Consider the following 12,588-nt stretch of genomic DNA (forward strand, 5'->3'; position numbering starts at 1 on the left):
CCCTGTAGGACAGTTTTGTGAGAGGAACCGGTGTCCCGGGTGTTGTAGGTACTGCCCAGAAAGTATAACATTATAGAACCTGCACACGGCCTGCTTTGCCGGACATCTTGGCATTTTCTTGTGTGAGGCTGACATCTGCTGGACAAATAACACTTGCGCAAAGCTTTGTATTTCAGAGTAAATTAAGTCAGTGGCAAAGAAACCTAGCTGTGGAGCACAGACTCCGCAGTTTCTATTTTAACGTGGTAAGTCTAGCAATTAATTTCCTTTTCAAATTTGTATGCTGTGGCTGAGTCTGAGTTAGCTATAGAATGAAAACTTACCCCCAGTGTATCTTTAATATGTGAGGAGTAAGCCCTTTAATGAAAGCAGTTATTCTTTTTTTTTTTGTTTTAATATTTTTTTTTAATGTTTATTCACTTTTTGAGAGACAGAGACAGAGTGTGAGCAGGGTTGGGGCAGAGAGAGAGGGAGACACAGATTTCGAAGCAGGCTCCAGGCTCTGAGCTGTCAGCACAGAGCCCGACAGGGAGGCTTGAACTCACAGACCGTGAGATCATGACCTGAGCCGAAGTCAGGCGCTCAACCGACTGAGCCACCCAGGCGCCCCATGAAAGCAGTTATTCTTAATCCTCACGGTGCACTGAGATCATTGTGATGGACCGTTTGTAAAGTGGCATGACAACCCTCCCATCCACATGGTTTTTTGCAGTGTGATCTTGCCACTCCTATTAAAAAATAGAGTCTGGGGATGCCTGGGTGGCTCAGTCGGTTAAGCGTCTGACTTCGGCTCATGTCATGATCTTGTGGTTCATGAGTTTGAGACCTATGTTGAGCTCTGTGCTGACAGCTCAGAGTCTGGAGCCTGCTTCGGATTCTGTGTCTCCCTCTCTCTCTCCGTCCTACCCACTCACACTCTGTCTCCCTCTGTCTCTCAAAAATGAATAAAAATGTAAAAAAAAAAAAAAAAAGTCTGTTTTTCCTTCCCTTTGAATTTAGTTTGGTCTTGTGACTTGATTTGACCAATAACATGTGGTAAAGGGGACGTTGTGAAACTTGCAACATACCCGTAAATAGAAGCATTGGAATTTCAGTTTTTGATGAATTTAGGAATTCAGCAAAATAGGAAAGACAAGCTAGACTATCAAAGAAAGACACACCACATGGAGAGGGCTCCCTTTGACAGTCAAAACTAAGGTTCCAGACGTGTGGGGGAGTCCATTTTTGACCTTCCAATCCAGCCCAACCAAATAGTCCAAAACAGCTGCATAAGTGAGCCCAGGTGAGACAAACAGGGGAATCTTCCAGTAAACCCACAAAATAGTGAGAAATAAGAACGTTTTCTTTAAGCCACTACCTTTTAGATGGTTTGCTATGCAGCAATAGGAAAGCTTTAAAAGAAGAATAAACGATGCCCAAGTCCAAACCTTAGAGATTTGCATTTAACTCTATTGGTTGGAGTCCAGGAAATAGCAATTAAAAAAAACCTTGTAGGACTGAGAATCACTGATCTAAATATTTTATGCCCATGAATACCTTTTCTAAAATCAGCAACACCATTGTTGTTCTAATATGTTACATTGCCTTCACGAACTCTCTATAAGGGGTTGAAACTCTACATAAATGTCCAATCCATGCACACACACACAATTATTATTAGTCTCCTCTTATGTAGGATAAAATTAAAGTTAAGTGATTTTTACAAGATCATTGAGTATAGAATGGGTCATTTGACTCCATATCCTAAACTTCTCCCAACTATATATAATATATTGCTGCCTTCTGATATTTACTTCTTTTGTGAGTGACTACTGTATACATACAATTTATATATCTGGAGATGAAAGTAATGAGTAAGAGAGAAAGAAAAGCAACTAGGGCTCTACAATCACAGAAAGTTAGAAGAGCTAGAAATGTAAAGATCTCTTTGATTCTGGACAAGTAACACAGTAAATTTCGAGTACTGACCCAAAATGACTATTGGGCAAGGAAGTGCAGTCAATAGTACTAAGAGATTCAAAATGGAAGGAACTCTAAGCAAGACTCATTGACTTAATTCAAGAAGGATTTCAAGTCCTGCTATCTTAGAAAAATAATTTTTTCCTGATGCCATCTTCTCTATGGTCCTAGGGGATAGGTGGTAAAGACTACAGGAGCCTCACTTATACTTAGTTTAAATAATGAATCTTTAGCCAAAGCGTTCAAAGTTAATGAACACAGTTAAGTGACACAGTTAATACTCAAACTCGCATTGAAAGGAAAGACATTTTAGCTGCAATAACCACCTATGTGAGATTTGTTATCCTTCTTTGACAAGGGAAGGAGAATTGTGGACATCAGACCTACTGGAAGGAGCTCAGAGTTTAGGGGAACATAGCTGCGAGATACACGGGGTCTTCCCCATGTGGTGATGTGGGCTGATTAGAATGTAGCCCTAAGCAGGAGCCAGGACGTAGCTCTTTATGGTTAAAAACTCCGGCAATGCTTCTCAAACTTCAGCATGCAAATAAACCACCTAAGGGTCTTGATAAAACTGTGATTCCTGAGATCTGGGGTGGGGTCTGAGATTCTACATTTCTAACAAAATCCCAAGTGATGCTATAGGGCTGCCAGTCTGCAGGCTACGTTTGGAATATGAAGGTTATACAGAATTTACCCCAGAACAGTTCTCAGACTGTGATTACAAGACCAGTGGCATCAGCATCACCTGGGAATTTGTTACAAATGCGAATTCTTGGGCCCTGTCCAGGGCTACTCAATCAGAAACTCTGGGATTTGGGCCCAGACATCTGTAGTTCAATAAGCCCTCCAGGTGATTCTGATGCTGAAGTCTGAGAACCACTGAACTAAAGAAGTATCTAACCAGCCATAGTAGAATCACCTGAGGGGCTTAAAAACAAAAGGTCAGGCACTGGTTTCCATGCCACGTCAATTAAATCAGAATCACAGGATGTGAGACCCTTCGTCATGGGTATTTAAAAAAATTTTCCTGGGCAATCACAATATGCAGCCAGGTCTGAGAATCACTGCCTGAGGGAGGGCAGAAGGGAAAGAGAGAGAGAGAGAGAGAGGAGGGAGAGACCCACTTACTGCCTGAGTCTTTGCCGGCACATCTGGTACAGGTGGGGGTGTCTGGGACTGTTGGGCCAGCAGCTCTCTTCGTCCTCACTATGGCTTTGCACCTGTAACCAAGATCCCAGCAGAACCCAGAGCCAGTGGGGAAAGGTGTTGGGTGGCAGGTGGCCATAGGGGAAAGAGGCTGAGTGTACTTGAGAGACTTGGATTCTTCTGTCTTGGCAGGAATGTGGTAGTGAGGAACGCAGGAGCTGAGGTGCAGCTCTATGTCCAGTGAGAGGTGACATGCATGCAAACGATATTACAAATCATCACAGCTTCTCTTTGTGGCAAGGGTCTGAGAACTTTCCCAAGAGAGCTCAGCATTTGATGGCAGTACTGTCTATAGTCCCAGGCAAGAGAGGTCTTAGGTTTTTGAGAGTCCACAGGATGAAGAGTTGGTGGACCTACATGATATGCCCACCTGGATCCTGCACTACCCCTTCTAGAACATGTTCCGGTTACAAAGGATGCCCAGATATTGTGCTCAGATGGCTTCAAGGCTTCTTCAGGGAATTGCACTGGTTTTGCCTGATATCTGTTGTCTTAAAAGGTTAACCTCTGGACTAACGTATGCACTCCTAGGCATGAGTGATGACCAGCGGATGGCTATTTTTGTGAGTAGATGGCTATTTTGTGTGTGTAGCTTTTGGATATGCAGGCTGGGGTGCTCACACATCTATAAGCAAAGTCTTTGTGGTTTAGGACAGATCTGGGTGTGGGAAGAGAAGGTGACAGTCCAGGAACTAGGGAGTGGCTCTGCCCACACTGCTGTGTTCTAGCACAGAAATCCGAAGAGTCTGAGAATTTAAATTTGAACCTGGACTTCCAGGTCTTTATGGTTACATATTTATTGATGTAGAAGAGAACATACTTTATTTCATAGTGTTTAGCTTAGTGTATAATCGACCTCTATTTATACTCTTGTGCTGATCCCACAAATGATAGACAGGTGTGCTTGATGAGAAACTTCAGTGAAGATCAGATCAGATGAGGAATTAGAAAAGTTCTGGAAACCTGGATGCTCTTAAGAAATCACACCTATTAATCCTTCTCCATTAACCTACTCCCAAAAGTTTCTGAATGTAGTTCAAGAATTGGGATATCTGGCGAGGACAGGGAGCCTGGATTCCTTTTACCCAATGGCAAGAATACAAAGCCTTTCTCTGCCAGCCTCTCTCCTGCCCCCAACACTCTCATGTCCTCCAAGTCACAAGTGTCCTGCAGCTGCTGGGTTAGAGATGGGTGCAGTGCTGGGTGCTCTTGGCTCTGCTGGATGATGGACAAGTCCAATGACTTAACCATCCTGCTCATGGGATTCTCCTGAAACAGGCTCTTTCTTGCTCTGCTCTTTCTTTTCCAGAAAGTCGCATCCTTGGCTAAATGGACTTCCTTACTGGTGGCCTGTAGACCCCACAGCTCTCTCTTCACCTGTGCAGGGTCTGTGCTCCACTGTAGATCTGCTTTGGGCAAAGAATGTGTGCAACAGGTTGCCTCTGGGTTCGAATCCAGAGTTTGTGATGGTGTTTGCATTGTGGATATCCCCTGCTGTGTTTCCTCTTTATGGCAAAGGGCACATGGACCAGAAGAAGTGGGCAGCTTTGTGTCCCTGGTGGGAGGAACAGGATCTTCCTCTGAGCCTGGCCCAAACCCAAGGTCTTGTTGGAAGACCAGTTTATCTCCTCTCACTCTGTCCATCACTTCCCATACCACTTGGTCCAAACTGTTCTTTTTGGTGATATTATGGGGTGCTGATAGCCGGTCTCGGGGACATGTATACAGGCACATCTTGGAGATGGCTTTCCGGAGGCGCTCTCTGGGTGACTGAGGTTCAGGTTGTGGAGCCAGAATCTTGATGGATGGCACATCAGGGTTGCAGTTCCAGAACATGTGGGATGGTGTGAACTTTTGGACAGGTGTCTTAGACACATAGGAGTAGAGACAGAAGAAGGCATCAGCAGTGACGGCCAGTGTTTGCACCTGCTTAAACCTGCCTGGGCACAAGGGTTAAAGATGGTGAATCTGGGGGTCATCAGTAAATTATCCCTTGTATATCTTCCTTCAATAGCCTTCCCAAGGCTCAAAATTCAGAAAGAAGATGCCATATTTCCCAGCAGTGTTTCTCCCATTTAGATTTCTCACACCCAGGATCCCCCTTCTTCACTTTCTTGACTTCTTGATTCACCATCCTGAATAGATGATTTCCTTCAGCCCAAAAATTAATTCTGTATGGGATGAGGAGCTTTTCTGCATCCTGATTTAACATATCCTTTCTGATGTCAGTATATTCTAAACAATGGCTTCTAGTACTGTTTGCTTTAGATGACAAACATGACAAAAAAGGACAAAATCAACATCATTTTCTTAGTAACAAAACTTTAGGGTTCTAGAAGGCTTCTGGACAGCGACAAATTTGAAGAATGGCAATTATTAGCCAGTGGACTAGGGTACAGAAATTTAGATGGACTATATCATTTTTTTAAAAGTAAACGCTACACCCAATGTGGGGCTCCTATTCATGGACTATATCATTTTATTAGACCTTGCTTCACAAAGTGTGGTCCCTGGTCCAGAAGCATGGGCACTGCTTAGGAACCCGTTATAAATGTAGAATCTCAGACTGTATCTCAAGCATTTTAATAATCTCCTTTGGTAATTCATGCGCATATCCGTGTTTGAAAAGCACTGTGATAAACCATACGTCTATTACGGTGTAAAACTTCCAAAAGGCAAGAATCATGTTCCTCTTCTCTAGTCTGTTCTTCCAGAATTTAACATCTAATTATGTACTTGGCACTTAAAATAAATTCAATAAATTATCCTCTAATTTTAGTGTGCATAAGAATCATCTAAGGTTGTGAAAATACTCCAACTCAAAATCATTGTTGCAGCAGGTCGAACTCAGGAATGTAATTTTACCAAGATTATTTCAAGTTGAATCTGATGCAAAGACTCTGAAACAACACTGTCAGAAACACAATCATGTTGAGGATGTCACAGAATATAATTTGAAACATAATCTAACATATAGAGTCAAATAGAGGGGCACCTGGGTGGCTCAGCTGGTTAAGCGTCTGACTCTTGATTTTGGCTCAGGTCATGATTTCATGGTTTGTGAGACTGAATTCCATGCCAGGCTCCTTTCTGACAGAACAGAGCCTGCTTGGGATCCTATCTCTCTCTCTCTCTCTCTCTCTCTCTCTCTGCCCCATCCCTGCTTGTGCTTGCTGTATCTCTCTCTCTCTCTCTCTCTCTCTCAAAATAAATAAACATTAAAAAAAGAATCAAATAGAGTCTTTTATCCCTCATCCAGCTAGAGAAGTCCTCTCATATCTTTGCTTAGTATGGAATCAGGACAATTTAAATAATTGTTACCCTGGATGTGGTCTAAGGATTACACATAAGAATCCTGTGTGCTTGTTTAAAATAAATACTCCTGGGGCGCTTGAGTGGCTCGGTCGGTTAAGCATCCGACTTCGGCTCAGGTCATGATCTTGCAGTTCGTGAGTTCGAGCCCCGCGTCGGGCTCTGTGCTGACCGCTCGGAGCCTGGAGCCTGCTTCGGATTCTGTGTCTCCCTCTCTTTCTGTCCCTCCCCTGCTCATGCTCTGTCTCTCACTGTCTCAAAAATAAATAAAACATTAAAATTTAAAAAATAAAATAAAATAAATACTCCTGAGCCTCTCCCTCTGTGAAAAAAAAAAAGCCTATGAATATGAATGTTTTATAAAGTCTCTGGACAATCTAACATATTTAACTTTGAGAACAATTGCCCTAAAGGGAAGTGATTTTAATACAGTGGCTATAAATGAGGAACATTCTATTGTTCCAACTGATGAGAACAATTGCCCTAAAGGGAAGTGATTTTAATACAGTGGCTATAAATGAGGAACGTTCTATTGTTCCAACTGATGAGAACAATTGCCCTAAAGGGAAGTGATTTTAATACAGTGGCTATAAATGAGGAACATTCTATCATTCCAACTGAGAAATAAAAATGGGGATAAGAGGTAAAAACATTGTTCTCATTTGATTCAGCTAAAGGAGAGAGAAGGCCTAAGAAAGTAATAGTGATATGAAGTGTCTTCAAGACTATTTCTTTAAGAGGGAGAGGCATACATCAAAATTCTCCACATTGAAAACAGCAGAAAGGAAATAGACACAAGAAACAAAGGGTCGGTGAAACTGACCAAGAGGAAGTAGCATCTAGAGCCACTGTTGTGAATGGCGGCGAAGTAGAGCAGGCCTATGGTAACACTCACTGGCCAGCATGAGGCAAGGGTCCTCCGTCTCAACCCTCCGCACCTGGGCCTTCAGGAAGAGTTGGAAATCAATGCCTTTGGCCTGAGAAGGGGTAGTGAAAAATCGGGCGGGAATCCGAGAATTGTCCTTGTGGTCCTCTTGGCCAAAGCCCAGACTGAAGAGGATGTCTTCTGCATCTTCTTGCACCTTGTCCAGAATCTCAGAGATGCTGAAAGGAGGGAGGTTCGGTAAATAGGGGCAACTCTGAGTTTCAAGGTCATCCAGAGTACCTAATAAAATTGTCAGAAGACTTACATACCTTCCTGATCCTTTCTCTAGCTTCCATTTTGACTTTGAGAAAAGCTTTCCCTTCTGTGAACCTACATTTTTGGTCTGAACATGAGAATTACAACCCAGCCCTGGTTTAAAAATCCAATTAGACTCTATCATAGTACTTTAAACATCACAGATGAATGAAAATTTGCTATGAGAGGGATATAAAAAATTGAAAACATCATAGATTTAAAGAAATCTTATGGTTATGGGTTATTAATCAGTCAGTTCCCACCTGCACATACTATGATTTCGCTGGCTTTTGCCAAATGCTTTGTGGCTTGCTACTCAACTTACCCTGATGGTTGTGTGGGACAACGAGGCACTGAGTGTGTAAGAAACACAAAACTCATTTTATCCTTACCCTGAGGTAAAAATTAACCAATGTTCAAAACCTGATTTTGTAGCACTATTTTTTTCAGGACAGAAACCCTGCATTACAGAAGATCAAGCATTCTCTGTCTCTCTCAGTGTGGCACTAACATGTCTCTACATCCAAAGCTGTGTACCACCAAGCTGGTGACACTAGAGCTCAATAACTATGCATTCCACATGAATAAGTCATGGGGATGAAAAGTACAGGATAGGGGATATAGTCGGTAATATTGTAACAGCATTGTTATGGTGACAGATGGTTACCACACTTATCCTATCTTATACAGTGTAATGTGTAGAAGTGTTGAATCACTATGTTACACACATGAAACTAATATAATGTTGTATGTCAAGCATATTTCAGTAAAAAAGTACAGATATCTGAGTCTCCAGAGATTCTGACTCAACTGAAGTGGGATGTGGCCAGGGTAGAGGCTTAGTGAGGACAAATCACTAAAGATAGGCACATGGCTAATAAATCTGAGAACTGGGTCTCAAATTCAAACCTTGACACCAAATTCCAAACACTTGTTATCACACTGCTTTGTTTTTCATAACTTTCCACCTTCAAGTTGTTTGTGTTTGTCTTTTGTTCACCCTACTTGACTGGAGCTCCTGGGGGCAAGCACTTTGCTTCACGTTTTCAAATTTCACATAGTCATTGCCCCATCTGCATAAGGGGATACAAAATTGCCTGAGTGAATCAATATTTAATTGCTTCATTCAATCAACAAATCAATCAATCAATGCATTTACCGTAAACAATTGCTATAAGTCTAGGAACTGTGGTGATACCCATACTACACCTCCTGGGGTACAAGTTCACCTCTGTTTGACACAGCATTCCAGCTCTGAGCCATGGATTCCTCTGCACTGCCCCCTGCCCGTTGTTCTTGAAGCAAATGTGGACATACTTCTCAAGTACGTGACTGCATAGAATCTCCAGTAAGGTATCCAAGAAAAAATGGGCAAGGGTTCTTGGTTCCATTCTCTTCTGCCTCTCCTCTTCCCCACTCGTACAACCCTGCCACACCTGGTATCTACCTTGAACTAGTCTTGTTGGTCCCACTGGTCATGCTGCTGGAAGCCAAACTGCAGCCAAGATCCAGTAGCTGGAAGGGCCGGGCTGTCTCCAGGAGACTCCTGCAGGGATAAGAGCTGATGTCACATGACTCTTGTCAGCAGTCTACATCCTGGTTCCAAGACGTGCTCTGCTGGGCATATTTACCCCCCTGCTGTGTACCTTCTACCGTCTACTGCACAAACTCAGTCTAGGGCCTCATTCCTGGTTGGAAAATCTCACCCTTTAGCTCTTTGTGTTTGATCTCTTTGACTCTGACACCTACCCTAGTTCAGTAGCTCCTGACAGAGACATCATTCAGTCTGGGTGACCCTAACACTTACCTGGAGAAGACTTTGCCATTGGCGGCCAGCAGTATGGCTGGGCAAGGAACAAAAAGGCAAAAAGAAAGTTAGAAGGGAAAATGAAAATCACCTATGCTGCCTCTCTGAACTTAAAACTCAGCCCCCTCCATTCCTCTCTGCCACTACTACAGGCTTGCTGAACCCCATGAACTCTGCTCTTCACGGGAGTATCTAAAGATCATCAAACATAGACCTGGAAGGGAGGCAGACATGGCAGAGAACAAGTGGCCCTAAGCCTCTGAACTTATAAAAACCATGACTGGTGTCTAGGCCAGAGTTTCTCTGTCCTGAGGAGGGTAACATCATTCAGCCTTCTAGGCTAGTGTTCCTTCCCCACAGGGTGAGTCTCTACAGGTCCCGGGAGACACTGGTACATTGCAATACCTCCATCCTTTATTTAAACCGTCATCTTCTTGCAGGCAATCTCTCTCTTATACCCAGTATTTAGTCTGCTTTACGCTTCCTATACAGATTCAGTGATGTCTGGGCAGCCAATGTTATGGTGATTTTATACGTAATCTTCCCAGGAGCCAAATGAAAGCCCTCATGATGGACTGGTAGGCATCATGTGAGGTTGGTGAGGAAGTATGTCTGGACACATGATGCTTTATGAGTTTTACCTTACGTCATAACGAGACTGCTTTTTTTCCTACAGATAAGACCCCAGTGAATGGGTTTCTTTTTTCCACAGTTCTCCCTTTGCATTCTACCCTTTCATTTCTTAAGTATCTAATGTATAACCTCTTTTTTGATTCCAACATCAGAGAGCTGTGCCACTTACCCTCTGCTCCTAGGGTCAAATCATCTTCGAAGCTGGTTCCATGGCTGAGGCACCCTGTGGAATAAGGCAAAGGTCACAGAAAACAGGCTTACACACACATGCACACACACACACACACACACATTTATATACACGAACATCTATAAACACATAATCACATCAGACATCACATGTTTGCAAAACTCCCCCCAGCTATACATACACTACTTCAGAAATCACATTTGTATTTTGATTTAGAAAGACTGAAACAATCACCTGTAATTAACCTGTCTCCTATATCACATAGTCATGTACACGATCCTCTGTCAGGTAGTGAGCACACGGAGGTGTGTACTCACACTCACACGCATAAACACACACATCTTATAAAGCTCTTTTCCTGTAACGGTGGTTGGTAGCTGAACAACCACTAACAGAAGATAATCTTTGAGTACTAGTCAGCCTGTCAGCTGAGCCAACGCTTACTCTATCTTTTGGACCTCGTAGACTGCCTTGTGACTACTAATAGGTGTTTTATAGACAGTTAAAAGGCAGTCAGCATTCTTATATGTGCATATGTGTGTGCATGTATATATACTCTCTCTCTCTCTCTCTCTCTCACACACACACACACACACACACACACACACACACACACACAGCCATGTCACTGTCCAGATAGAAGAATAATAGAAGAAAGAAGAGAGCCTATACTCACCACTGTAGCCTGACTGTCCTGTTTCCTCAAAAAACCCTTCTTCAGAGTACCTGAGGAGCAAAAATGAGGGTTGAAGCCACTACATTTTCCAAGGTGCTTTTCCTCAAATAAATCTCACAAGTTCACGTAATTTTCCAATGCGAACCAGCAGTACTTAACTGCCTTTATGTTGAAGAAAGCTAAGACAGAGTGGCTAGTTGACAAATTCGTAGAAGTAGTCAGGGGAAGTGGGACTAGGGTGCACTGTATTTTAGATTGTGCTGCTATTGTACTGACCACTCCGTCCAAAGTCAGCTCAGAAAGCGACAAGTCTGCAGTTGCTAGGTAAAACAGGAAAGAAAAAACAGAGAAACAAAACAAGAGAAATACATTTATAGTAGCAGTGCTTAGGGGTGCCATAATTTCCACATGACAGATACAAGTGTTGATAGTTTTCAACTTGTAGGAGGAGGTCAACTTGACTCCCCACACCCTCTTCCTTCTCTCTGAGCCATGATCATATCTCTCAGGAAGCAGCAGAAACTGCGTTTTGGTTAGAGATTCTGATTTTACATTTTGAGGTATGGTCTTATCAAACATTTACCATCTCCACAAGAGGGACAGACAGAAATCAGCATACTTGCTAGTGAGAAACAACTCAGTTTTACCAACCAGGAAGAATTCTGTGTCTGAAACAGGTGATTGCATTCCTGCTTCCTGGCTGCTGTGCTGTTCTCAGATATTACATAAGAGGATGTGGATACCTAGATATGTCCGCTTCCAAGGACTAATATGTTGTGAGTTTTACAGCGTTCATTTTCCTGAAAGTTTTTAAACGGGAAGTTGCACATGATGCTTTGAATCTAACCTCAGTATGTAATCACTCAGTGAAATGTTTAATTACTCATTGATGGTAATGAGTTTACTAACTGAACACCCATAGATCAAGTTGTGTTTGAGTTTTGCAAAATAAATCACTGCATATATAGACATCTTTTATTGGCACCTTCCTTTCAATAGTGGAAAATCAGTCATGTTTTCCAAAATCTGTATTTTTACGTCTTCATGAAAAAAAAAAAAACTGCACATCAAGGTACATTATAAAATAATGTAATACACAAGCTAATTAAGGATGGTTAACTCTCATATGATTTCACTCATACGTGAAATTTAAGAAACAAAACAGATGAACATAAGGGAAGGGAAGGAAAAATAAGATAAAAGTCAAACCGTAAGAGAGTCTTAAATACAGAGAACAAACTGAGGGTTGCTGGAAGGCTAGTGGGGGGCGGGATGGGCTAAATGGGTGGTGGGCATTAAGGAAGGGACTTGTTGGGATGAGCACTGGGTATTATTTGTAAGTGATGAACCACTAAATTCTACTCCTGAAACCTACACCACACGATATGTTAACTAACTTGAATTAAAATAAAAAAAAAAAAAGAATGGGTAACTCTATAAATGTGCTTCTCTTCCTAACAGATGACACAAAAATATATTTTAATATAATATTATGAACATATATGTTAGTATATACACTATTAAAAATATCAGTATAAATTTATATTTACTATTACTACTAAAGAACCACAACATATAAAGTCAACTATTAGAATAGTGAGGTTGACTATTGCATTTAATGC

General features: G+C 42.1%; 1 protein-coding gene across 4 annotated transcripts in view; it reads right to left on the minus strand.

The window, feature by feature from the left end:
* Positions 1–3,357: 3,357 nt before the first annotated feature.
* TESPA1 (thymocyte expressed, positive selection associated 1) overlaps positions 3,358–12,588 on the minus strand; it is a 41,055-nt gene continuing 31,824 nt past the window's right edge. For all 4 annotated transcript variants that reach the window (XM_042946774.1, XM_042946775.1, XM_042946772.1 and 1 more), the window contains 6 exons: positions 10,967–11,016; positions 10,270–10,323; positions 9,468–9,504; positions 9,108–9,206; positions 7,376–7,584; positions 3,358–5,108 (listed from right to left, as the gene is read on the minus strand). In XM_042946774.1, coding sequence (XP_042802708.1) covers positions 4,159–5,108; positions 7,376–7,584; positions 9,108–9,206; positions 9,468–9,504; positions 10,270–10,323; positions 10,967–11,016 — 1,399 coding nt within the window. In that variant the 3' untranslated portion in view covers positions 3,358–4,158. The remainder of the gene's footprint in view (positions 5,109–7,375; positions 7,585–9,107; positions 9,207–9,467; positions 9,505–10,269; positions 10,324–10,966; positions 11,017–12,588) is intronic.

This window comes from Panthera leo, chromosome B4, assembly GCF_018350215.1.
Source record: "Panthera leo isolate Ple1 chromosome B4, P.leo_Ple1_pat1.1, whole genome shotgun sequence".
Lineage (NCBI taxonomy): Eukaryota > Metazoa > Chordata > Mammalia > Carnivora > Felidae > Panthera > Panthera leo.